Below are 25783 nucleotides of genomic sequence, written 5' to 3' on the forward strand. Positions count from 1 at the left end.
TTTTTTTTTACCCCCGTTTGTCCCCCAGCCTGGAAACGTGGTTTGCTTCAGACTGCTGAAATATAATTTTCCAAAAAGTTAAAATACCTGTCTATCAGTCAGTGAGCACGTGTCAAAGGTTTATTTACCTCACTGAGGCAATCAGCAAGGTGACATAGGTGGTTCCAGGAGGATAGTAAAAATAAACACTGAAATAACGCAAAGCGGGATACAAAACTTTAGTGGCCTACAGGGCGCTACGCTGGGCAGAAAACATTTGCAGCCTATCAACCTTTACAGGTAGCATCTAATTGAACAGTAAAGTCAAAAGAAGTGCTTCGCTTAGGAAGTCAGATGACATGAAGCGGTACTGATAGGCAATGCTAGGGAATTGAGACAGGGCTCTCAGTCATCTTTAGTTTTATTGTCAAGTTCTGGATAACTTTTCCTATCAAGTCTGGCTCTGACTCTTCATCTCTCTGGTTATCATCTTTCTGAGTCTTTGAAAACTGCCAACCTGGGCTGCGCCTGTGGCTCAGTGAGTAAGGCGCTGGCCCCATATACCGAGGGTGGCAGGTTCAAGCCCGGCCCCTGCCAAACTGCAACAACAACAAGGGAAAAAAAGCCGGGTATTGTGGCAGGCGCCTGTAGTCCCAGCTACTTAGGAGGCTGAGACAAGAATCGCCTAAGCACAGGAGTTGTAGATTGCTGTGAGCTGTGACACCACAGCACTCTACCAAGGGCAGCAATAAAGTGAGACTCTGTCTCTAAGAAAAAAAAAAGAAAGAAAACTGTCAGCCTATCTAACTGTATCTGTAATGTCTGTCCCTTTTTCTCCTGTTTTGCCTCTCTACTCCTCACTGTCCGTCCAGTCTATATCTGCATTTCTTGTCTCTGTGGATCCACTCACTTCCCTCTTTGTCTTTTATCTTCGTCCCTTCTTGATCTCTCTGCCATTTTCTGTTATGACACACTTGCCTTCCTGGCCCTGATTCTGGGTTTGTTTTTTTTTTTGAGACAGAGCCTCAAGCTATCACCCTGGGTTGAGTGACATGGCATCACAACTCACAGCAACCTCCAGCTCCTGGGCTTAAGTGATTCTCTTGCCTCGGCCTCCCAAGTAGCTGGGACTACAGGCGCGCCAGAACGCCCGGCTATTTTTTGGTTGTAGTTGTCATTGTTGTTTGGCAGGCCCAGGCTGGATTCAAACCCGCCAGTTCTGGTGTATGTGGCTGGCGTCTTAGCTGCTTGAGCTACAGGCTCTCTTTAATAAGACTTAAAATTCTCTTTGACTTGGACCCGTGGCTCTGTTTGTTACCTGACGGCTCTTACTTTCAGCGTCTATCTTCAGGCGGAGACTCAGCACTCCTGTTTCGCGGTCTCTCCCTTCTGCCTCCTGTCTCCCTCCTGTCTCTGCGTCTGTCTCAGTTGAGGAGCATCTCTCTGCCTCAGCGCCCTACCCATTCCCTCATTCCTCCCTCCTCACCCATTGCATTTTGAATGCCCACCCAGTCCTCGGGTTGCCCTGCGACAACCAGGTCCTGGACTTCAAGATGTTCGCCCACCGCCCACCGCCCACCGGCGTAATGGCGCTGCGCATGCGCGCAGGGAGGTTCCCGACCGACTACATCTCCCAGAAAGCACTGGGCCTAGTCTCGCTCCATTTTTTGGTCCGGGATCTAACGCAGGAGGCCTCTTCTCGGTAACGGGATGCCATGCAGGGGTGGGGAAAGAGGCTGACTGCATTCTCTTGAGGCCCGTGAATGGTGCATAACCCTCCTAATCCCGAGAAGGCCCGTAGAGAACTGAGGAAAACGGAGGTGGGGCATGCGCGGTCTGCAAGGAAGTACTGCACTCTATTGCCCTCGAGAAGCTTTCGCACGTCGACCGGGGCCAGACGCCTGAGTTCGAGGACGGGAGTATGAAAAGAGGCAGCAGGGAGTGGGACCTGATCATTGCGATCACCACTACCCACAAGGGACGGGAGGAGGTGGGGTAAAAACGAAAGTAGGGGGTGGGGGAAGGGCAAGGAGGTGCTTGAGCTGGTACGCGGAGCATCTAGTAGACGTAGTCCACCGGGGAGGATTTAAAAATCTGTGAATGCGCATGCTCAAGAGCGCGGAGCAGGCCGTTGAGCTCGTTAGGTGAGGACGAAGGGGTGCTCTTCTCAACCAGGGAGGCTCGGGCGGGAATGAGGTGACGACTGCGGAGACCGGGAGCACCTGGCAGGAATCCTGGCAATCCCTGTAGGCTATCCCTACCCTGTCGCGCGAGGCTCATCAATCACTGTTGCCCCGGCAACAGACTTTGGCGCCCCGCCCCCGGTTGCCATGGTGGCACTGGGACCTTCCTGGGAAGCCTAGAACGGACCTTGCCGCCTAGACTTCTGGGAAGTGTATTTCCGGAACCTTTGCAGGGCTCCCGGGATTGGCGGTGGCCGAAGTTTCTCCCAGGGTTTCAGGTTGACGTGGAACCTTGAAGATTAGAGGTTTGAGTCACGGGTTCATGCAGCCTTCGAAATCGGTTCTACCTACTGGGGAATGACTCTACGGCGCCATCCTCTTACTAAAGTCTGATTACTTCATAAACCCCAGCTGCAGAAGGAGCAGCGTGAGCAGGGAGGTCAGCCCCACTTGGAGATGAGGAAACAGGTTCACAGAAGCACAGCGATCAGAAAAGGAGCAGAAGCAGGAACTCGCGCCTTTCTTGCAGGCTCCTGTTCAATCGGGAGGCAAGGTGGGGTGGGCTTTGTAGGCTCGTCAGAAGTTCCCTGTCATTTCCCAGCCCCACCTAAATCACAGAGCCGAGGAGTTAGGCTTTTGCGTGGTGTGATAAGTTGGGCTCAGAGGATGGGACTGAGTGGAAGAAAGTACTGCCTGGGAAGTGGACCAACAAGTGGTTTTGCACAGGTTAAGATGGGGGACCAGGTGGGTGGAATGAGGCTGCCGTCTGGAACCAGGATGGGAGGAGTATGATTATGGGGCCCAAGTGAGGAGCCATATGTGAGCCACTGGGTGGGCAAGTGGATTGTGGAAGAGCTAGCATGAGGAGGTTGCAGTGGTGCTGATGCCCAGGACGTAAGTGATGGAAATGCCATCTATCTGGTAAAGGGAAAACTGCAGAGCAGCAATGAGGTTGCTTTTAGAAGATGGGCAAGGTTTAGAAAAGAGAGGAGTTATCTTCTGGGCTTAAGAAAAAGCCTGTGTTGGCTTGGCGCCCGTAGCACAGTGGTTACGGCGCCAGACACATACACCAAGAGTGGCAGGTTTGAACCCGGCCCAGGCCAGCTAAACAACAATGACAACTGCAACTAAAAAATAGCTGGGTGTTGTGGCGGGTTCCTGTAGTCCCAGCTACTTGGGAGGCTGAGGCAAGAGAATTGCTTGCAGTGGTTCATACTTGTAATCCTAGCACTTTGGGAGGCTGAGGTGGGAGGATCACTTGAGGCCAGGAGTTTGAGACCAACTTAAGCAAGAGTGAGATTTCATCTCTACAAAAAATAGAAAAATTAGCTGGGCGTTATGGCGGGCGCCTGTAGTACTAGCTACTCAGGAGGCTGAGGCAGGAGGCTTCCTTGAGCCTGGAGTTTGAGGTTGCTGTGGGCTATGATGATATCACCACACTCTAGCCAGGATGACAGATGAGACTCTGCCTTAGAAAAAGAACAAAACAGCCTGTGTTTGGAGCAAGGGGACTAGTGGACTTCATACAAACCCAGCCACAGAGGAGGCCAGGAAGATGGGTTATTCAATGAAGGCTTCTAACCCCCATGAGTCCCTGGGGTATGACCTCCTGGTGCCTCAGTTTCCTTGTCTGCTTTATACATGGGGTAGGTCTGAGATTTGGTCAACATAGTATAGAGTAGGTACTCAGTCAGCATTCACTGTCACTGTCTACTCTTATTGCAGTAGCTTTATCCTCTTCCTTTCTCAGGGGCAGACTGTGGCCTCAGGTCAGTACCTGACCTGGTACTCCCAATGAGACCTGCTGTGCTGGGCTCCCCAGGCACTGTACCACCAGAAGATGAGGGCCCTGTCATGGTGAAGCTGGAGGACTTTCAGGAGGAAGGTGAAGCCACACCATGGGACCCAGGCCCTGAGGCTGCACGCCTACGCTTCCGGTGCTTTCACTATGAGGAAGCAGTAGGGCCCCAAGAGACATTGGCCCAGCTCCGAGAGCTATGTCGCCGATGGCTTCAGCCAGAAGTGCATTCCAAGGAGCAGATGCTGGAGCTCCTGGTGCTGGAGCAGTTCCTGGGGGTATTGCCCCCTGAGATCCAGGCGCGTGTGCAGAGACAGCAGCCAGGCAGCCCCAAGGAGGCTGCTGCCCTGGCAGACAGGCTGTGCCAGGAGCTTGGCAGGCCTCGGAAATGGGTGAGTCAGTGGCTATGAGTAGTGGGGTTAGGACTGGCATATTGTCTAGCCCTGCCTCATTGTGGGGGTCTCATGCTTGGTCAAAATCCTATCTTCCCTCATGGTACACCTGCCACAGAGCAACAGAATTCAAGAGCTGCAAGGTAAGGTGATACAAGGAGGTTATGGGAAACCCTGGGGGTCAGCAGCAGGAGAGAGACTGCAGGTGTTCCCTTTGCTCCTTACTCAGGGCCAGAAGTGTTAAGACCTTGGAAAACCTAGTCAGCAGGCTTAGCCTCTGTATCTCAGTGATTAGGGCGCCAGCCACATACAATGGGGTTGGCAGCTTTGAACCCAGCCCAGACCTGCTAAACAACAGTGACAACTACAACAAAAAAATAGCCAGATGTTCTGGTGGGCACCTGTAGTCCCAGCTACTTGGGAGTCTGACAAAAGAGAATTTCTTAAACCAGTGATTCTCAACCTTCCTAATGCCGTGATGTAGTTTCATTGTTACAAAGGGGTCGCAACCCACGGGTTGAGAACCGCTGGCTTAAGCCCAAGAGTTTGAAGTTGCTGTGAGCTGTGACGTTATGGTACTCTACAGAGGGTGACATGGTGAGACTCTGTCTCAAAAAAAAAAACCTAAGTCAGCAGTTGCTTACCAGGCAGACCCCTGAGGTCCTGCAGTGGGATGGATCCCTGTGAACCCCAGGTTGTGCCCAGCTCCCTCTCTGTTTGGGCCTCTAATGGTGGGGGCACCTCCCTAGGTGACAGTCCAGGTGCAAGGCCAAGAGGTCCTATCAGAGAAGATGGAGCCCTTCACCTTCCAGCCCCTACCTCAAACTGAGTCTCAAACGCCAGAGCCTGGGCCAGAGACGCCCCTTGGGCCCATGCAGGAATCACCACCACTGAGCCTTCAGGTGAAAGAGGAGCCAGAGGTTACAGAGGACACAGGTGAGGACAGGCAGGGTAGGCAGAGGCCTGGTTGGGTAGACTAGGGTGCCTGGTCTGAGTAGTCCGAAGTCTGCTCAGGGAGGACCTGACAGTATTGGGGTATGCCCACCCATTCACTTGTCAGGCACAGTACCTAAATCCACTGCTTACACTCTGGCATTCCTGTGTGTGGGCCCTTAAACAGTCCTCCATGACCTCTACTGGCCATCCTGTCCCAGGATTCATCGAGGACCATAGGCAGAGACCTGAGCCCACCTCATACCACTACAGCTCAGCCCCTGGCCTTCCAGGGTTCTCTGCTTCACCAGTTCCCAAGCTGGTCCCTCAGCTGCCCTATGCTGCCCTCCCAAGCCCTCAGCCCATACCCAGGACTCCCTCTTACTTGGACACTAGCATCTGGCACACAACTGAGAAGAGCAGCAGGGTAGAAAGTCCCTCAGGCTACCTGACCCAACCTTTCTTCTCTAGAGTTTCTGGAGTTTGGGCCTCTAGCTGCCAGCCAGGAGGCTGCACCCATCCTACTGCCTGAGGACGCCCAGGTGAGCCCTGCACAGGCTGTGCCTGCCTCCCTGCCCCAGGTGCTTCAATGGGTAAGGGTCGGGTAGGACTCCTCTTAAGCCTAGCCAAACACAGATGAGCAGTGACCACTGTGGTTTCAGGGCTGTGGGACAACACTGGACCAGGCCTTTGCCCACAGCAAGACTGAGCCTGAATGGCCCTCATGGAGGCAGCACCCTGGGACCCTGTGGCATGAGGAAACTGGGAGCATCTTCTCCCCAGGTAAGTGAGATGAAGCATTGTGGGGCCGGGCCCTCTGCATGGGCAGCACCACCTTTGCTAAGCCCAGTCCTGGCCCTACCCAGGCAGCCCTCTTCCTCCAGCATCTTCAAGCTTTCCTGTTCCCTAGACAAACCCCTACATTGTTCAGCCTGCTTTAGCATCATCTTCTCTCCAAAGCCAAGCCCATTACTTACCCCAAATCTCCTCTAGCTTTTTCTCCCCACCAAAGTAGAACCTCCTAAGAATGGGGCCTGTGTTCCCCACACTCATATTCTCTACCAGTCTTGGCATTTTCGTTAGTCCCCAGACTGAGCTTGTATTCTGTTATCCAGACATTGGTGCAGGAAGGCTCAAGACCAAGTAAGGACAAGATAGGATATATAAGATAGGTATCAGGTAAGGACAGACCAGGATCCTGCCCAATCACCCAGACATCACAGGCAAAGGCCCCTTGACATCCACCTCTCAGCCACTGTGCTGGTCTGCCGTCATCCAAGCTCCCCACCATACCTCATCTTTTGTTCTTCCCTGTTCCCCAAAAAGTGGGATTACTAAGTCAAAGTGCAGGATACTCGCTGTTTTGTTGGATTTTGCATGGGTCCTTGCAGTGAGGGTGTGGAAAATAGAGATGAATTCCACTATAATGCGCATGCATTTTTCTTACTAGGAGACAGCATATTCTTTTTTTCTTTTTTTTTTTGAGACATAGTCTCATTTGGTCACCCTTGGTAGAGTGCTGTGGCATCCTAGCTCACACCAACCTCAAACTCTTGGGTTCAAGTTCCTTCCAAGTAGCTGGGACTACAGGTGCATGCCACAGCACCCAGCTGTTTTTTAGAGACAGGGTCTTGCTCTTGCTCAGGTTGATCTCGAGCTCATGAGCTCAGACAGTCTACCCTCCTCAGCCTCTCAAGTGCTGGCATTACAGGCACGAAACACTGTGCCTGGTGAGACAGCATATTTTTATGGGATTTAAGCATTACTTAACATTTCCTTTACTGTTCATATCCTTTCCCCATGTGTCTATCAGGTTGGTCTTTCTTATTAATTTATTTATTTTTATTTTATTATTATTTTTATTGTTTGTTTTTGAGACAGAGTCTCATTATGTCGCCCTCCATAAGAGTGCTGTGACATCACAGCTCACAGTAACCTCAAACTCTTTTGGGCTTAAGCTCCTGCCTCAGCCTTCCAAGTTTAGCTGGGACTACAGGCACCTGCCACAGTGCGTGGCCTTTTTTGGGGGGAGGGGGGCTGTAGTGGTAATTGCTGGCCTGGGCTGGGCTCGGGTTGGACTCAAACCCACCACCTCCGGTGTATGTGGCTGGCACCCTAGCTGTTTGAGCTACAGGCGCTGAGCTTCTTTTTAATTTATTGAAGCTTTTTTACTTAGAAAGTTAATTAACCCTTTGCCTCTAAAGAGAATCTTTTAGTTTGTCATGTCTTTTTCTTTCTTTTTTTTTTTTTTTTAGAAATAGAGTTTCACTTTGTTGCCCTCAGTAGCATGCTGTGGTATCATAGCTTACAGCAACCTCCAGCTCTTGGGCTTAGGCGATTCTCTTGCCTCACCCTCCTGGGTAGCTGAGACTACAGGTGCCCGGCTATATTTTTTGTTGCAGTTTGGCCAAGGCTGGAGCCAGATTTGAACCCGCCACCCTCGGTATATGGCGCCAGCACCCTACTCACTGAGCCACAGGCACCACCCCCTGTCATTTGTCTTTTGACTCTGAGGTGGTTTTTATTGATTCCTGTTAATTCATTATAATATGTTTGACTTTTCTTTGGCAGTTTATAGATTTTCTGTCACCCATTAAACCCTTCACTATTCTCAGTCTTCTTGATTTAACCTCCTACAAGTTTCCTCTTTCACCAGGCCCTGCTTCTCAATTGCAGTTCCTGACTCCTCTATCACCTAGCCTCTACCGTGTTTCCCCAAAAATAAGACCTACCCCCAAAATAAGCCCTAGCAGGATTTCTATGCATTTGTTAAATTTAAGCCCTACCCCATAATAATACCTAGTGATGGGCATGGCTATGCAGATATGCTGTGTAGCCACGCCATGCATTTCGGCGTGGAGCAGTAAGGAAGACTGGAATACCTTTTATCTGCCACAGCTCCTTTCTCCAAGCTGTTTGTACTTGCGTGGGTGCGGGGACAGCAACTGCATCACTCTTTTCTCCTAGTCATACCCCCAGACAAGATGAGTGCAAAAAGAAAGAGCTATTCTGTCGAGTACAAGAAAGGAATTGTCGAGGACTCCCAGGGCAAGAATCTTACAGCTTTCTGTAAAGAGAAGAAGTTGGATATCCGAATGGTCCGAAAATGGCGGGCAGAATATGATAACCTCAGTCTACATGTGGACAGAGGAAATGCTAAGAAACGCAAGTGTGGTTCAGTTCGGCAACCTTTATTTCCTGAGCTGGAAAACATAATCTGTGAATGGATTGCTGACAGGAGAGCAAAGGCTTTGGTTGTGCGCAGGGCTGACATTCAAGCATTTGCCCTTGCAATGGCACCACAGTTTGAAATATCCCCAGAATTCAAAGCATCACAACACTGGCTGGATGGCTTCCTTCAGCGACATGAACTGTCTCTAAGAAAATCAACAACACTGTCTAAGTTGGAAGATGCAGAAGTTATTAAGCGAGCACTTGCATTCAAGTCCTTTGTTGATGGCATTGACTTTTCTAAATACCAACCTTGCAACATGATTGCTATGGATGAAACTGCAGTGTTTATGGGTCAAGGAGCCCAAACAACAATTGAACAGAGGGGTGCCTCCTCAATCTACATTCCCTCCACTGATCACGAAAGTTCACGTGTTACCTGTATTTTGGCCATTCATCTGGATGGAAAGAAAGCTACACCTCTTATCATCACTAAGGGCAAGAAAGAAAAGATTGAATGTGTTTCTGGCATTTATGTTCTTGAAACAGAAAAAGCCTGGTGCACACAAGCAGTCATAAGGAAGTGGCTTGATTTAATGCTGCCACTTGTTTTGCAAGGTGGCCAAAGAGGTCTGTTAGTCTGGGATTCAGCCAGCACTCACTGTGCTAAAGACATGAAGAACTTCCTAGCAGAGAGAAAAATAGATCAAATAATGATTCCTGCAGGAATGACGGCCTATCTCCACACTCTTGATATTGCAATAAACAAGCCATTCAAAGACTATTTGCGTATGGAAATTAACAACTACATTGAAAATAGAATGACCAGAAATCAGCGAGGAAACTTTATGAAGCCTAGCCTGCAAGAGGTTGTGACGTGGGTGAAGAATTCATGGAATAAAATTACTGACAGTGTTGTTGCCAATGCACTCCGAGCAGGTTACATGGATAAGAGCTGCACATTTAATGAGAGCTCTATTGCTCTACATGAAAGATTGGGGCCAATGGTTCTAAAGGAAATGGAGTCTCAAGAAATTCAGGATGGAATTCTGGGTCTGAAGAGTTATGACGATGTTCCAGAAGAAGATGACTTAACTGTATTTGAATAAATGTAGATTGTTGTATTATACTTAATAAAAATAAAACATCCCCTGAAAATAAGCCCTAGTGTGTCTTCTTGAGAAAAAATAAATATAAGATAGTGTCTTATTTTTGGGGAAACACGGTAATGCTGTAGTGCTCATGGTGTGGCTAACACCTATTTCTCTCTGTAGATACTCACCCTTGTTGATAATATGCAGGCTCATGGCTCCTTTTGCCATGTTATATGCCCTCAAGCCCTTGCTTACACTTCCCAGCAGCCGCAATGAAGTATTTTTTCCTCAAATGTCCTACAGAGTCTCATCCAAGATACATCTCAAATCCAGACCAAAGTTAGAAGCTTGCATTCCCTCACCCTCCCCGTTCCTTTCTGTTGGCTCCACCTCCAGCCTCCCTTAAGCCCCACCCACTTCTCTGCTTTTGCAGAGACCATCTTTGCCTACCTAGACAGTGCAAGGGCTATCTGCCACCACTATTGCCCTACAGCTCTTCCAGAAAGGGGCAATTTTTTCTCACTTATGTACGATCCAGAGTGCTGGGGGGTTTTGGGGTTTTTTTTAATGTCCCCTAAGATTCGCATGTTGCAGAAAAGCTTTTTCTCACACTGCCCAGTCTTCCTCCTTATGCAAGGCACAGTCTCATTGTTAACTCCTCAGAGAAGGCTGCACAGATAGAATTCCTGCCCTTGCCCTTATCACCTCTGCTTCCATTGGTCAGTTTCACTGTCCCCAGGGCTGAAGTGGACCCAGGCACAGTAGGTATTCTGACATGAATGAGTGTGTCCCCTTGTGCATGCAGGGTTTGCACTCCAGATGAACAGCATCTCCACAGCCCCAGGTACTGTAAGCCCCCCACTGCACGTCTCCCGGGACTTTGGCATGGCTGGTCTCTCAGGTTGGATACGGTCACCCTCTCAGGAAGGTGGCTTCGCGCATGCGCTCCTGCTCCCCAGCGATCTGAGCCCTGAGCAGAACCCCATGGATAAGGGTTCCCCACGAAGTGTGGGGCCTACACTAGTTACTGCCCGCTGGCACACCCCCAGGGGCCGGGGTCGGGGCCACCCCAGAACCGGGACACGGACAGTTAAGGGCGGCCACTGTGACATGTGTGGCAAGGTGTTCAGCCAACGCAGCAATCTGCTGCGGCACCAGAAGATCCACAGGGGTGAGCGACCATTCATGTGCAGCGATTGCGGCCGCAGCTTCAGCCGCAGTTCACACCTGCTCCGCCACCAGCTCACGCACACCGAAGAGCGGCCTTTTGTGTGTAGCGACTGTGGCCAGAGCTTCGTGCGCAGCGCGCGCCTGGAGGAGCACAGGCGCGTGCATACTGGTGAACAGCCCTTTAGTTGCTCTGAGTGCGGCCAGAGCTTCCGGCAGCGCTCCAACCTGCTGCAGCACCAGCGCATCCATGGCGACCCCCCAGGCCCCGGCTCTGTGCCTCCCACCCTTCCTGTTACGCCTGAGCCTCCAGGCCCCTTTCCGTGCAGTGAATGCTGCGAAAGCTTCCCACAGCGCTCTGTGCTGCTAGAGCACCAGGCGGTGCACACAGGTATCAGGTCCTTCAGCTGTATGGAGTGCGGAGAGCGCTTTGGCCGCCGCTCCGTGCTGCTGCAGCACCGGAGAGTGCACAGCGGCGAGCGGCCCTTCGCCTGTGCCGAGTGCGGCCAGAGCTTTCGGCAGCGCTCAAACCTCACGCAGCACCGGCGCATCCACACCGGCGAGCGGCCATTCACTTGTGCAGAGTGCGGCAAGGCCTTCCGCCAGCGGCCCACACTCACACAGCACCTGCGCGTGCACACGGGTGAGAAGCCCTTTGCGTGCCCCGAATGCGGCCAGCGCTTCAGCCAGCGCCTCAAGCTCACACGCCATCAAAGGACACACACTGGCGAGAAGCCCTACCGTTGCAGCGAGTGTGGCCTGGGCTTCACACAAGTTTCGCGGCTCACGGAGCACCAGCGCATCCACACTGGCGAGCGGCCCTTCACCTGCCCTGAGTGCGGCCAGAGATTCCGGCAGCATGCCAACCTCACGCAGCACCGACGCATACACACGGGGGAGCGTCCCTATACATGCCCCGAGTGTGGCAAGGCCTTCCGGCAGCGGCCCACACTCACGCAGCACCTGCGCACACACCAGAGAGAGAAGCCCTTTGCCTGCCAAGATTGTGGCCGCTGCTTCCACCAGAGCACCAAGCTCATCCAGCACCAGCACGTGCACAGTGCTGAGTAGCTCCAGTCTGGACACACTGTGTCCACCTTGGTCAGAACACTTGGCAGGTTTGTTGGGAGGCCAGTGACTGCAAAGGTGCAACAGGCTCACCTGGGGCTTGGCCCTCAGTAGATGCTCAATAAACAGTAGATGGAAAACTGAGTCTCCACCCTCTTGATTGATACCTCCCCATCTTCACAGTCCCTGTCCGCCCACTGTGCTGTCCTGGGGTGTTCCCTATGCACCAACTTGCTTCCTGTGAGGACTATATCCCTCCCCCACAACACCCCTGCACCCCCACAGAGGTGGCTTCTTAGCAGCACCTGCTCCTATGTGAGGGTGGCCTTTATACCATATCTCTGACTTACACTGAAGTAATGAATCGCCCAGCAGCAGGTGGGTAGAGTAGCCCTGAGCAGCCTAGCCTCAGCTCTCCCTAAGCAATATACCTCTTTTCAAACCCAGAGAAAAGAAATGTTCTCTGTGGACATCTGCCAGCAGACTACATATATATTGCATGGTGCCATATAATCAGGATCCAGTCAAGAGACAGAGCCATAGCAGGTGTTTTAACAGAACTGGTAACTAGGGTATTAGGTACTTGATGGGTAAGTCAAGCTGTCATGGGAGGTGGAAAAGGGGAACTGCAAAGAGCAGCTAGATCCCCTGCACTAAAGGAACAAAGGAAAGCATAGCAATTTAGACTCCAATGAGTTTCCCGTGGAGCTGAAACTCAGGCCCTCGATGAGAGCACTGCCAGGCTGTTACTGGGGTCCTTACCCAGTAGTGAATCACTGGGGGCTTGGGAGCCAGAACTCTGAAGAGGGGATACTGTGTAGCAATTGTGGGGTTGTTGGGCTCAAAGGAGAGTACCTCATGGGCCTAGAATCAAGATTTCTGAGGAGGGTGCACTGGTGTACATGTCTCTGAGGGGCTCAATGAGCCTGGTTCTGGGAGGTTATGCTACTCCTGGAAGGGCCTGCTGCTACCAGGTGAAGACTACTGCTGCCTTAGTCTTTCCCCCTACCCCACCCCACTTCCACTGTCACTAACAGAGCTGGAGGTAAAGAATAGTATATTTGTAAAGTCTCTGCCCTACACATTGATGCTTAAGTGGACAAGTCTGGAGCCCAGCCCTTGTCAGGTGACATTCCATGAGATCCTCCCTTGACACTGAGGCCACTACCCAGGGCCTCTGAGGGGTTGAGAAAACACTCAGTCCCCAGGGGGATTACCAGCTTGTCAAGTCACCAAGTCATCGACCTTGCTCCAAGCCAGCACTGACATTTCCACCCCCAGCTCAGCTGTCCAATTACCCTGCCAGCACCCTTCCCCTCCCTGCAGTAGTCATCATATATGTGGTCAAGGATTTAATTCTATTAACAACTGTTGGGGAGTTGGTTCTTGAGGCACTCAGCACTTTTGACAGCTGGGAGCCCAGGATCTCACCTGGATCATCCAGCTCCCAGGTTTGTGAGTGGCACTGTGCTGGGCCTGTGATGCCTGTGATCTCAGCACCCTCTCCTGTCATGTCTGTTCCCAGGGCCATGGGCCAACTCAACTCCCAGGAGAGGACCTGGAATGGCCTGATTCTTCCCAGCTAACCCAAGATCATCAGATACAGCAGAAGTTAACAAATTAGCAGTTCTCACTTGCAGGTATCTTTGCAAAGTTCCTTTACACTTAGGAAACCATTTCCTAGGTTCAAAAACTGGAAAGTTTTACCCAGAAAATCAGATTTTCTAGGACTTTTCCTGTTACTATCTATTCACAACCAACAGGTGCTGAGGGTGTAGAACCCTGAAAATGGGACCCTAGTCGATCTGGGATGGTCCTGTGCACAGTGCCATAGAGGCCCCCCTACACTGTGTGGTCTCCATAAGAAATGCATCTAGCAGCCAGTCCTGGGAAGCACACCTGACAGTAGCTTATGTAAAAGCAGACAGATTCTGTCAGCACAGGTTCACTATCTTGCAGACTTCAAGGCAGCATCTCCAGGACCCTATGCCATTGCTTTTTCTGCCCTAGCCATCTTCTGCTTCCATCCCCATTGATCAACCTCTTGACACAGTCAAGGGCTGTGAGTCCAGCTGGACTTGGACTCAGCCAAGGTTAGCCTTGGCCTGGGCATTTCCAGAAACAGGAACTTGAGGTCTGTGTATCCAAGCTCATTCCAGGGCTATAACTGGACTTTCCCCTGCTACGTCAAATCACCCTGACCACCATGACTGGAGCCTCAGGAAAAACAAACCAGCTTGGGCTAGAGGCTACTTCTAGGTCTAGAGAATCAGAGGAGTGGTAACTGGGCCCCTCAGTATGAGTGCTATCATACCCAGCAGGGTTGAGGGCTTGGACATAATGATCCCTTGGCTTCACATAGCCACAGCCATAAGAATCATCTAGGAAAGGAACCCACAAAGCCCTGGTCAGCTGGAACAGGTATAACAATATGCCCAGACAGCCTGTCTCTGAAGCCATATTGTTCACTCTCAAGCTAAATATCCCAACCCACAATGCCACATCCATCCAATTACTCTCACCCCAACCCCAGCCTCCTTGATTCTGACTACTTCCTTCCACACTGCTCTAATCCCAGCCTCCAGTCTCTGGCTTATTGGATCATGGCACCTCCCCATAGCCTCCAGCCCCTCCTAACACCTAATATAGAGCCTGTCTTCCCAGCTCCCAGAAGCTACACTAACACTCACAGCCCTCTGCCCAGTCCCTCTGAGGCACTGCCATTGGCTTCCCTCAGAGTCTTTGCACATGGCAAGTCTTTTGTTGCCTTCCCAGAGGCAGCAGGCCCTCTCACCTCCCAAGCCACCCAATTCCTATGCTTTCCTGCCACTTGGGCAGCTGTGGTGGGGACAAGGAAGATACAGCTATATATACCTGTATATATAGTATAAGGGCCCAAGAAAATCCAGCACACCACCCAGCTTCAATTTGCCCATCCTTCATTCCTTATCTGGACCCCGTCAGTTCCCTCTCCTATGTTGTTGCATGGCTGATGGTCTTCCCCAGTGGACGATAATCCATGAGGACAGAAAACGCACAAGTCCAACTTTGACTAGTCCAGGATCACATTTCTGGGAGACCAATACCCCATTCCTAGATGGGCCCTCAGCAATTGACCTGAGGATAGATATATGGACCAGGCTGGCCAAAAGGAACCACTCTGAGACTACATGGAAAGAGCAGGAGGATCATCAACTGCCACATAGGTGACGTGTACGAAAATAAATCAGCACAGAGCATGGTGGCTGAAAAGAAAGAACAGAGAAAGAGGGAGACTCAGTGTGGAGGGGCCCTCTGAGCCCCAGAACCAGCCATGTATGAAGCCTGAGGAAGGTGGGACCACTGAAATCAGGTTGGCCCCAAATCCAAGCTGTTTGAGGCTTCTGACTCCCCTTCCTCACCCCAGACTTCCCTGGTACTCAGCTCTCTCAGAGATAAAGGCAAGAGAAGATTCTGTGAAGCTGGGACAGCCAGAGGGTTGAAGCAGGAGGAGGCTCTATGAAGAACAGGAGAGGAAGCTTGGGGCAGCTCTGGGATGGAATACTGAACACAAAAGGGCAGAAAGGAGCAACAGAGACAAAGCAAGGTAGCCGGGCACACACAGAGCAGAACCTCCGATCTGAGGCTGGGGAGGGGATGGACGCCAGACCAATGTCTGAACAGGTAGAGGCGACTCCTCCGCTAGAGTGAAAATGGGGGCGGTCCTGTCCTAGGAGGTGCGGGAGGTGAGGGGATGGAGCCGACTCAGCCCAGGCGAGAAGTGGATCTTGAGTAGGCGCTGGAGATGAGAGAGCTTCAGAACGACTTAGCAGAGGTGACCAAATGGGGTCAGGTGGCGGCGAAGAGCCCAAGAAAACACCCGCCTGACCCACCATGGCACCTACTGGACCATCAAGACCATGTCTCCCACAATGCTCCAAGCCGTGACGACGCGCTGCCACAAGGAAGGGAAGACATGCCCGCGGAGACGCATTGGGAAGCTTAAGGGCTTGAGTTCCGTATCTGCTACCCGACTCTCACCAGCCTGATGGTTACCCTGGTGACGGGTGGACGACTCTGACCGCCTGGCGTCGCTTCCTCCCGCCCTTGGAGACACGCTGAGCTATGATTGGATGAAAGGCTGACCCCGCCAACATCCTCAGATTCTGACAGGCGCGGAAACGCAGAGCTGCAGTGCGTCTCCAGGGGAACCCTGCCAGCACCAAGAGCCGGCCCGCTAGACCTCTTCCTCCTTTTCCCCAAGTGTCCACCTCCGACAGGTTTTCCCCTACACCCCTGTAAACCACAGTGCTTATCACACTGGCACAATATGCATTTTGGTTACTTCAGTCAAAGTCTCCAAGCTGAGGAGCGGTGGCTCACGCCTTTAATCCCAACACTCTAGTAAGACTGCTTGAATTCAGGAGTTGGAGATCAGCTTGAACAAGAGGGAGGCCTCATAGTTGCTAAAACCAGAAAAAATTAGCCAGGAGTTGGGGCGGTAGTCCTAGCTACTCGCGAGGCTGAGGCAGAAGGACCGCTTGAACCCAGGAGTGTGAGGTTACTGTGAGCTAGGCTGAAGGCATTGCCTTAAAGAAAAAAAGCCAGACGCTGTGACTCAAGCCTGTAACACTAGCACTCTGAGAGGCCGAGACAGAAGGACTGCTTGAGCTCAGGAGTTCCAGACCAGCCTGAGCAAAGGCGAGAGACCCCGTCTGAAAAAAAAAAAAAAAGATAATCTTTCCAGACTGAGCAACAGCAAGACTCACGTCTCTACTAAAACTTGAAAAAATTAGCTGGGTGTTGTGGTGAGCACAAGTAATCCCAACTACTCAGAAGCCTGAAGCAGAAGGATTGTTTGAGCCTAAGAGTTTGAGGTTGTAGTGAGCTCAACCCAGGGTGACAGAGTGAGACTCTGTCTCAAAAAAAGAAAAAAGATCAGAATCTCCATGAACTGGGAGACACTGACGGTGCTCCGCCTTGAATCCGCTGGGCAACGCCGCTGGCCTCACCCAGGTTCTGGCCTAAGGTGGTCTCCCTACAGGGTTAAGGACCTTGTCTGGCTCACTCTGGTTGGGTACTAATCCAACATAGAATAGACCGACCCCAAGCAAAGCGGCCCGCACCTGCCCCACTCAAAGATGTCGGCCAACGCCATTTCCTGCCCGGCCAAGGGAGTGTCCTCGGAAGTGACCGCAGAACAGCCGAACGGAAAAACCCGAGTACAGACGAAGGAGTCCAAACCTCCCAAACCCCACCGCCGTGCAAGACGGGTGCGCAGGCGCAAAACGCAGGCCGGTGGCAAGAGCCGAAGCAGGCAGGCGGCGGAAATACCCGAAGTGGCAAGGCGCCCGAGGCCGTTGCCGACCTTCGCGCCGAAGCCGCGGCTGCCGCAGAAGCCGAGCCTCCTCAAGAACGCGGCAGCTGCCATCGCGGCCGCCGCCTCATCCTTTCACCCCGAGCCGTAGCCCCCTTGCGGAGTGATCGATTGAGCGGGCGAGCGGCGCTACCCAAGAAGCGCAGCTTGGCCTGGAAAGACAGAGCGGGCCAGGGGGCGGAGGGAGCGGCCGTGGGGGGTGGGGGGGTGGGGGCGGGGCCGAACGGGACCGAGAACAGCCGATTTAGTCCGAGGGCTGCCGAGGGATACCGAGGCGCCGGGCCAGGCCGGAGCCGGACTACGGGAGCCGAGGCGGGCCGCGCGGTGGGCGCGGAGCGGCGCGGCAGGCCCGGCGGGCGGCAGCGGCAGCGAAGGAGGCCGCGGCGGCGGGTCCGAGGAGCGGAGGCGACGCGGGCGGCGGTGGGGGACTGGGTGGCCGGGATCCCGGGCCCCGCAGCGGCGGCAGCGGCGGCGGCGGCAGGATGATCAAGCTGTTCTCGCTGAAGCAGCAGAAGAAGGAGGAGGAGTCGGCGGGCGGCACCAAGGGCAGCAGCAAGAAGGCGTCGGCGGCGCAGCTGCGGATCCAGAAGGGTAGGGAGTCAAGGGATGGGGGTTGGGGGCCGTAGGTCGGAGGTCAGAGTGGGGGTTTGGATGATTTGGGAGTCAGAATTAGTGTAATGCTGTTGCTGAGAAACATGGAAGGCTGCGAGTGTGGGGGCTTGGAAGTCAAGAGCTAGAGGGTTGGAGTGTTGGAGGAATTAGAGATGGGGTAATACAGTTATGGGGAGGGTCAGATATAGGGGTCCAGTGTGGAGAGTTTGGCGTCTGCTCCTAAGGCCTGTGAATCTGAGAGTCAGGCGGTGGAGGGAGACTCTGGGGACTTAGTCCCCAGAGAACTTGAATTTGGGGTGACAGGCAAAGAAGAGAGGGATAGTGAGGGCCAGGGATTGGGGATGAGTGGGAAAGAATTTAGTGTGTTTTGCTTGGGTCGCTGGGAGGGTGAGAGTCAGACGTGTGGAGTAGGTCTTGGAGCCCAGGACTCATGGGTTTGGGGACCATAGCAGTTTGGGGTTTGGGGTAATGGGTGCAGTAGGGAAGGGATAGTGGTTGCCAGGGATTGGAGATAGGGATGAGGCAGAATTTAGACTGTCAAGCGGGGAATCTCAGAGTCAGAGGTAGTAGGGAAGGGGAGGCCCTGGACTTGAGAGTGTAGGGGTCAGATGAGAACCTGAATTCGGAAGACATGCAGAGAAGAGAGAAAATGGGTACTAGGGATTGGTGTGAGTGAGATTCGGATATGGGGGAGGGGACAGTTAGGAACTGGAGAGTGGAGGTCATGGTTGGGAGCTTGAAGTTTAGGGCTGTCATAGGCTGTTGGAGGCCAGGGAATGGGGGCCCTTGGGAACTGGGTTGGGGGTACTGGGGGGCTGTGTATTCAGAAAAGTCAGTGTTTACCGTGGACCAGGAACAGGAACACAAAACTATAATTGAACATGCATATTTGCAGTGGATGCAGAAGCGCTGATTTTTTTCCTACTTTTATTTTTTGCAACAGGATTTCTGTTGCCCGGGCAGGAGTGTAGTGGCATCATCATAGTTCCGTGCAGCTTCCAACTTCTGGGTTCAAGCAGTCCTCCTGCCTTAGCCTCCCAAGTAGCTGGGACTATAGGCACACACCACCACACCTGTCTTTTTATTTATTTATTTATTTATGTTTTAGAGATAGGGTCTCAGTATTGCCTAAACTGGTCTCAAACTTCTGGCCTTCAGCAGTTCTCCTACCTTGACCTCCCACACTGCTAGGATTACAGGTATGAGGCAGCACACCCAGCCTATCTCACTTTCTTCCTGTCCCCATTTGATGTCCAAACCCAGATATAAACGAGCTGAACCTGCCCAAGACGTGTGATATCAGCTTTTCAGACCCAGATGACCTCCTCAACTTCAAGCTGGTCATTTGTCCTGATGAGGTGAGGGCCCACATGGCTGGCTCTCAGGAGCAGGCCAAGGATAGTCCACCAAGGGGAGAGAGAGCTGGTTTGTCCATCAGGCCCTAGAGGATGGTGCCCTAATAACTTCCTCTTTTCTCCCCTCCCCTTCCAGGGCTTCTACAAGAGCGGGAAGTTTGTATTCAGTTTTAAGGTGAGTCCCAGGTGGCCAGAGTTGGCTCTCTGGACTGAGGAGGCAACAGCTGAGGCCCTGCCAGGCACCTACCCTCCTCCCCTCTTTTTCCTGGAGCCAGGTGGGCCAGGGTTACCCGCATGACCCCCCCAAGGTGAAGTGTGAGACGATGGTCTATCACCCCAACATTGACCTCGAGGGCAACGTCTGCCTCAACATTCTCAGGTGAGGGCACTGGCCCTCCACTGTCCTCCCAGTCCCTGTCAGGGGACTAGCAGGCACTGCATCAGCCTGGGTCCCTTCCTGCCCCCCCTTGCAGTCTGGGTCCCTTCTTTTCCAAATCATCTTCCTCATGGCCTGACCTTGGCTTTTTCTCTGGCCTGACCTGCTCCATACCCTCCCTCTCAGCTTCCTATATTCTCACTCTCCTGTGCCTTGGGCCTGACCTGTCCAGTACCAGCAGGGCCTATGGCAACCTGCCACTCACCAGCCCCTGACCCTGATGCTCTCTGCCCACAGAGAGGACTGGAAGCCAGTCCTTACGATAAACTCCATAATTTATGGCCTGCAGTATCTCTTTTTGGTGAGTAGGAGGGGGTAGTTGGGGCTGTGGAAGGGTTGACCTGCCTCTCTGGCTTGTTGACCCCTACCTGTACTGGCTACAGGAGCCCAACCCTGAGGACCCACTGAACAAGGAGGCTGCCGAGGTCCTGCAGAACAACCGGCGGCTGTTTGAGCAAAATGTTCAGCGCTCCATGCGGGGTGGCTACATCGGCTCCACCTACTTTGAGCGCTGCTTGAAATAGGGTCGGCTCATACCTGCCCCTGCCAGGGCTACCAGCCCTGGCATCCCCTGCAAATATTTATTGGGGGCCATGGGTTAGGGGTTGGGGGGGCGGCCAATGGGGGAATTTCCTGCTTGGCCTTGTCTCCTCTCCCTGCCATCTTCCCCTAGTTATTTTTTTTTTTACCACCATGTGATTAAGGTCGGTGCCGCCTCCCCCGACCAACTCAGCAATGGGAAATGAATTGGCTTGTCCAGCCCCCCTCCCAGCTGAGTGCTGTCTAGCCCCCACTCCGGGCTGTAGGGTGGGTAGGCAAGGGGCCTGGGTAGCTGGGCCCGGTCAACCCACCCCTCCACCATTGGAGGTCCCACCAGGCTATTAAAGGGGAATGTTACTGCATGGCCTCTGCTTCTTCCTTCTGTGGGGTGGGAGGGGAAAGTGAGGTCCACTCGGGCCTCGGGAAACATGGGTGGTGGAAGGTGTGTGGTCCAAGATGGCACTAGGGCAATCATGGAGATGATGGATACCGGGTCTGAACCTCCGGCTGTGTGGGATGAAGCCCACTCTGATAAGGAGCAAGGACAGGATCCAGTGACGACTGGTGTCTGCCCATTATGCCACCATAAGAAAAGTCCGTGCCATTTCCAGCTTTGCTCTTTTTTCTCAAATTTTAGCAATCACTTTATTTTGAGATCGACTCTCACCCTGGGTAGAGTGCTGTGGCCTCATCACCACACACAGCAATCTCAAACTCCTGGGTTCAAGCAATCTCTTGCCTCAGCCTCCAAGTAGCTGGGACTACAGGCATGCACCACCACGCCTGGCCAGTTTTTGTTCTAGAGACGGAGTCTCGCTCTTGTTCAGGTTGCAGCTTTCCCCTTTTTCCTATGGGTGGGCCAACCGAGGTGGAGGAGGCGGCTTCTGCCTGGCACTAAGTCAGGGTCCCACTGATGAGCAGGGCTCTCAAATAAATGGGAGACCTACGGCGTGCCTAGGTAGAAGATGTCCAAAGTTGGATCACCCACTCCAGGGCGCCAAACCCAGATCTAGGTAGGGTCATTCGGGCGAGATTCAACCCATAGAACATGCCCGGGACCCTCCAGAGAAGAGCAGTAGCTAGTACGCATGCGCTCAGAAGGCGAGCTTGTGCGGTGCGCATGCGCACTCCTGCCGCCTCCCAGCATTCTGGTTGCGAGAAGGCTGTGTGACGTCAGGTCATTTAATCCGGAAACGGCCCCGGTTGCAGAGGCTACAGATCCGAGGGTACTTCGTTGGGGGGCGCGCCAGGTGTTCCAGAAGGAACGTGACCCGGAAGCGGAAGTGGGTCCCTCGTCCCGTCTCTGGTGAGTGGCCTTTGCTGGACCGCGGGTCCCGGGCGGGCTCGCGGGCGGCGGCTGTACCAGGGCGTCTCTTCGCTGGGGCATCCCTTGCCTTGGCTCTCTTTGATTCTCCTGGCCGCACCATCGGTGTCTCCAACACCGTCTTGCCTTTGGTGTGCAAGGCCCGTTGACGCTCCGATTTCAGTGTACAGTGCGCCCCACTGCCCACAACTGTTTCCTTCACCCAGGTTCCCTCACCATTAAGGGACACCTCCCAATTCTCAACTTAAGAGCCTCCACATCCACCCTGTTTTTAGCACTCAGAACCTCCACCTATACTGTCCTCCCCCGCCGGGTCCCCCCTACAACAGACTTGTCCTGGGTGCCCAAGGTTCCAAATGTTCCAGGGCACCCATTCACGTCCACCTCCACCTAGTCCGTGTAAGACTCCAAAGCCTTACCCTTTGAGTCTGGAGAGAGAACTTTAACTTCCACACCTTAACCTTTGTGGAATCATGGTAATGAAGGAGGGGCTTGGTCTTGCATAAGATGGATGACTTTCAGGTCTATCTGTCCTGTGTCCCCACGGTAGCCCCAATGTTCCTGGCTGCTTCCGTTTGGCCCCTGCTACATGTCTCCTGTCCTTGCTTGCCTCTTCTCATTTTAAGAACTCCATGACCCCAATGTGCTTCTTGTTCTCTTAGTCCCCTATACTCCACAGCTAGGCCCCACATCTGTCTCAGGCTTGTCAGTGGGCTCCTACCACCATGGACCTTTTGTTCGGGCGCCGAAAGACGCCAGAGGAGCTCCTGCGGCAGAACCAAAGGGCCCTGAACCGCGCCATGCGGGAGTTGGACCGTGAACGACAAAAACTAGAGACCCAGGAAAAGAAAATCATTGCAGACATCAAGAAGATGGCTAAACAGGGCCAGATGGTGAGTTCGGGTAGTCAGGGGCAAGGTGCCATCACTCAGGCACTGCTGTAAAAGCAGTAAATAAGACTGGCAAAACACCAGTAGACAGGTACTGAATGGAGAATGGTGAATGGAGCTTTCCTCATTTGGGAGTCTGGAAGACTGTCTTGGAGAAGGTGCTATGGAGGAGCCAAGGCTTGAGTGAGGGCAATGAGCCTGCAAGATCTCTGTAGGGTAGTGTGTTAAGCCGACAGAATAGCTCATGTTACATGGGAGATTCTCAGCAAAACCACTGGTGAGGTCCAAGGCTTGGGTGGAGGCCAGATGACTCAGAATTGTTAACTATATAGTATGATTAGTTGAAAAGTTAACTATAAGGGCCGGGCAAGGTGGCTCACACCTGTAATCGTAGCACTCTGGGAGGCTGAGGCAGGTGGATTGCCTGAGCTCACGAGTTCCAGACCAGCCTGAGCCAGTATGAGACCTTGTCTCTAAAAAATAGCCAGGCATTGTAGCGGGCGCCTGTAGTCTCAGCTACTTTGAAGGCTGAGGCAAGAGAATTTCTTAAGCCCAAGAGTTTGAGGTTGCTGTGAGCTGTGACACTGCAGCACTCTACTGAGGGGGACAAAGTGAGACGGTCTCAAAAACCAGAAAAAAATTTAACTACAAAGCTGGTAAGAAGCTGTACACAGCAGAACCAGTAGGGAGACCATTGAGAAGGAACAGACTTAATGCAGTTCTCAGCCTGTGGGTTTCGACTCACAGGAACTGTATTAAAGGATCTGGCATTAGGAAGATTGAGAACCACTGATTTAATGGATGACGGGGGTTTTGCCTGAACAGCTGAGAAGGAGATCCCTTTAATTGGGATAGGCGAGGAAGATCTTTGGGGAGAAAATCAATAGCTGAGTCTTCAATAGGTTTATATGTAATTCTAGTTAAAGAATTAAGAGGCAGATGTTTTTGTTTTGGCTGGGGATAGAAACAGGAATTTTGTTGTAAAATTAAGGGAGTGACTGCAGACATGGAGGAAAAGGATCTCCTAAGCAGGGAGCCCAGGCCTACCTTCCAGCAATTTGGGAATTAAGTGTTGAGGGGGCAGCACCTGTGTCTCAGTGAGTAGGGCACCAGCCATATACCAAGGGTGGCAGGTTCAAACCCAGCCCCAGCCAAACTGCAACCAAAAAATAGCCAGGGCGTTGTGGCAGGCGCCTGTAGTCCCAGCTACTCGGGAGACTGAGGCAAGAGAATTGCTTTAGCCCAGTAGTTGGAGGTTGCTGTGAGCTGTGTGAGGCCACGGCACTCCACCAAGGGCAACAAAGTGAGACTGTCTCTACAAAAAAAAAAAAAATGTAAGAGTGTTGAGGATCTTACAGAGTCCAGGGAGTGGTGGCCCATGAGGCAGAGGGTGAAGTCTGGAAGCAGGAGAGTATTAACTATTGGCTTAACCAACATAAGGTCCCTGAAGACTTGAGAGTATGGTGGTATTGAGGCTGGGGCAGGGAGGGGACACCACAGCTGCACCAAGGGTGTCCTTAATACCCTTGTCTATTTCCACAGGATGCTGTGCGCATTATGGCAAAAGACTTGGTTCGCACTCGGCGCTATGTGCGCAAGTTTGTGTTGATGCGGGCCAACATCCAGGCTGTGTCCCTCAAGATCCAGACACTCAAGTCCAACAACTCCATGGCACAAGCTATGAAAGGTGTCACCAAGGCCATGGGCACCATGAACAGACAGGTATACTCCCCCCAATACCCCCTTCCTACACCCACCTGACCTGTGAGGACCAGTCTCCCTCTCTCCTTTTCAGCTGAAATTACCCCAGATTCAAAAGATCATGATGGAGTTTGAGCGGCAGGCAGAGATCATGGACATGAAGGAGGAGATGATGAATGATGCCATAGATGATGCCATGGGTGATGAAGAAGATGAAGAGGAGAGGTATGGAGAAACTGAGTGAGATGCGTGCCTAACCCTCACCCTCGTATAGCTCTGACAAGAGTTATCTCTTTTCTAGCGATGCTGTTGTGTCCCAGGTCCTGGATGAACTGGGACTGAGCCTGACAGACGAGCTGTCAAGTGAGTGCTCCAAAAAGAAAGTCCCACTTCCTACCCAAGGAGGGCCCAGCCACAGCCCCAGACTCTCCATCTCTGCATTAGTCTTCTCCACTGGGCTTCACTGACCATAGCTCTTCTTGCATAAGTACTTTCATGTTCTTTTCCCCTGTAGACCTCCCCTCAACTGGAGGCTCGCTCAGTGTGGCTGCTGGTGGGAAAAAAGCAGAGGCTGCAGCCTCAGCCCTGGCTGATGCTGATGCAGACCTGGAGGAGCGACTCAAGAACCTGAGGAGGGACTGATTGCCCCACCTGCCACTCCCAGGGTACCAGCAGATGCCCAGGATTGTTATGACGACCCCTCTGTAATAAAACACATTGGACACTAGTTTCTGAGCTTGTGTGACTACTAGCTTAATGCTCCTGGGGCCAAGAACTAGAGTTGCTTGGCATAAAGCCAAATAGCAGATTGAGGTTAGGGGTGACAAGCCACCTTGGATGTTCAGGGCTTGGGAAGCCTAAGGTCAGCTGTACACCCATTTCCAGCACCCTCTCCCAGCCTCTACTCCCAACATGAGGGTGTTTTTTTTTTTTGAGGTCTCACTTTGTTACCTTGTAAGAGTACCATGGTGTCACAGCAACCTCACTCTGGGGCTTAAGTGATTCTCTTGCCTCAGCCTCCCAAGTAGCAGCAACTATAGACATCTGCTACAACACCTGGCTGTTCTTAAGAGTTCTATGCTCTGGCTCAGGCTGGTCTCAAACTTGGAAGCTTGGGCAATCCACTCACCTCTGCCTGCCAGAGTGTTAGGATTACAGGCGTGAGCCACTGTGCCTGGCCCAACATGGTGGGCTTTTCATGGAGTATAGGCCCCCATTTGCCAGGCTGTCATGCCCAACACTGTTTTGATCCAGTGAAGGCTTGATGAGAACACTTGTGGATGGTCCAGGCCAAGAGCTATGGGTAAAGGGGAGTTTCCACTGGGGCTCAGCTGGAGTAACCAAGACTCAGACAAGGATAAATGGTGTCAGTAGTCTCAGCAATGGCAGAAACAAGGAAAAAACTGGTATCAGTAGTCTCAGCAAGGCAGAAACAAGTTTAGCTATACCTGGAGGTCCCCATCTGAAGAAAAAGTTATAAAGAGTGGCCACTGAATCTGAGGGCCTAACCCTGCCTACCTGTAGCCAGCCAGTCCACTCATGCCTACCCACCCACAAGGTTCCTAATGATTTTTTTTTGAGACCGAGTCTTAACTATATTGCCCTCGGTAATGTGCCATGGTGTCACACTCATAGCAACCACAACTCAACCTCTTTGGCTTAACTGATTCTCTTGCTTCAGCCTCCCAAGTAGCTAGGACTACAGGTGCCCGCTACAAAGCCCAGCTATTTGAGACAGGGTGTCACTCTGGCACAGGCTGGTTTCTAACTTTTTTTTTTTTTTT

The 25783-nt window shown here is 52.5% G+C and overlaps 3 protein-coding genes across 8 annotated transcripts; all 3 read left to right on the plus strand.

Annotated features, from left to right (window-relative positions):
* The first annotated feature begins 1655 nt into the window (after positions 1–1655).
* MZF1 (myeloid zinc finger 1) lies at positions 1656–11925 on the plus strand. 4 transcript variants are annotated; one of them, XM_023516428.1, is made up of 7 exons: positions 1656–1898; positions 2574–2715; positions 3913–4352; positions 5102–5288; positions 5757–5827; positions 5948–6068; positions 10356–11925. In XM_023516428.1, the coding sequence occupies exons 1-7, from the start codon at positions 1743–1745 to the stop codon at positions 11786–11788; spliced, it is 2550 nt and encodes an 849-aa protein (XP_023372196.1). In that variant the 5' UTR covers positions 1656–1742; the 3' UTR covers positions 11789–11925. The 4 variants fall into 4 exon arrangements, with proteins under 4 accessions (XP_023372196.1, XP_012664069.2, XP_003795382.1 ...); XM_012808615.2 differs by lacking the exon at positions 10356–11925 and adding an exon at positions 8253–9603; XM_023516429.1 differs by lacking the exon at positions 1656–1898 and adding an exon at positions 2404–2467.
* Positions 11926–17043: 5118 nt separating this feature from the next.
* Positions 17044–20446, plus strand: UBE2M (ubiquitin conjugating enzyme E2 M). The gene is made up of 6 exons (XM_003795336.2): positions 17044–17732; positions 19017–19111; positions 19245–19283; positions 19384–19487; positions 19782–19845; positions 19928–20446. Exons 1-6 carry the CDS (start codon positions 17624–17626, stop codon positions 20066–20068), a joined length of 552 nt encoding a protein of 183 aa, XP_003795384.1. The 5' UTR covers positions 17044–17623; the 3' UTR covers positions 20069–20446.
* Positions 20447–21253: 807 nt separating this feature from the next.
* On the plus strand, positions 21254–24726 carry CHMP2A (charged multivesicular body protein 2A). 3 transcript variants are annotated; one of them, XM_023516432.1, is made up of 6 exons: positions 21254–21390; positions 22088–22301; positions 23841–24020; positions 24094–24224; positions 24301–24362; positions 24514–24726. In XM_023516432.1, exons 2-6 carry the CDS (start codon positions 22134–22136, stop codon positions 24639–24641), a joined length of 669 nt encoding a protein of 222 aa, XP_023372200.1. In that variant the 5' UTR covers positions 21254–21390; positions 22088–22133; the 3' UTR covers positions 24642–24726. The 3 variants fall into 3 exon arrangements, with proteins under 3 accessions (XP_023372200.1, XP_012664071.1, XP_023372199.1); XM_012808617.2 differs by having other exon boundaries at positions 21255–21390; positions 22071–22301; XM_023516431.1 differs by lacking the exon at positions 21254–21390 and adding an exon at positions 21460–21572 and having other exon boundaries at positions 22071–22301.
* The last annotated feature ends 1057 nt before the right edge of the window (positions 24727–25783 follow it).

Source organism: Otolemur garnettii, unplaced genomic scaffold (assembly GCF_000181295.1).
Source record: "Otolemur garnettii isolate 467f Iridium unplaced genomic scaffold, OtoGar3 scaffold00091, whole genome shotgun sequence".
Taxonomy (NCBI): domain Eukaryota; kingdom Metazoa; phylum Chordata; class Mammalia; order Primates; family Galagidae; genus Otolemur; species Otolemur garnettii.

Bases quoted from the DNA above. Each gene is read 5' to 3' on its own strand.
- UBE2M (XM_003795336.2), top strand. From the start codon at position 17,624: ATGATCAAGCTGTTCTCGCTGAAGCAGCAGAAGAAGGAGGAGGAGTCG. The intron at 19,488-19,781 runs GTGAGGGCACTG...CTCTGCCCACAG, and splicing joins GTCTGCCTCAACATTCTCAG to AGAGGACTGGAAGCCAGTCC. The intron at 19,846-19,927 runs GTGAGTAGGAGG...TACTGGCTACAG, and splicing joins GCCTGCAGTATCTCTTTTTG to GAGCCCAACCCTGAGGACCC.
- CHMP2A (XM_023516432.1), top strand. From the start codon at position 22,134: ATGGACCTTTTGTTCGGGCGCCGAAAGACGCCAGAGGAGCTCCTGCGG. The intron at 22,302-23,840 runs GTGAGTTCGGGT...CTATTTCCACAG, and splicing joins TGGCTAAACAGGGCCAGATG to GATGCTGTGCGCATTATGGC. The intron at 24,225-24,300 runs GTATGGAGAAAC...TCTCTTTTCTAG, and splicing joins GAAGAAGATGAAGAGGAGAG to CGATGCTGTTGTGTCCCAGG.
- MZF1 (XM_023516428.1), top strand. From the start codon at position 1,743: ATGGTGCATAACCCTCCTAATCCCGAGAAGGCCCGTAGAGAACTGAGG. The intron at 5,289-5,756 runs GTGAGGACAGGC...TTTCTTCTCTAG, and splicing joins AGAGGTTACAGAGGACACAG to AGTTTCTGGAGTTTGGGCCT. The intron at 5,828-5,947 runs GTGAGCCCTGCA...CTGTGGTTTCAG, and splicing joins TACTGCCTGAGGACGCCCAG to GGCTGTGGGACAACACTGGA.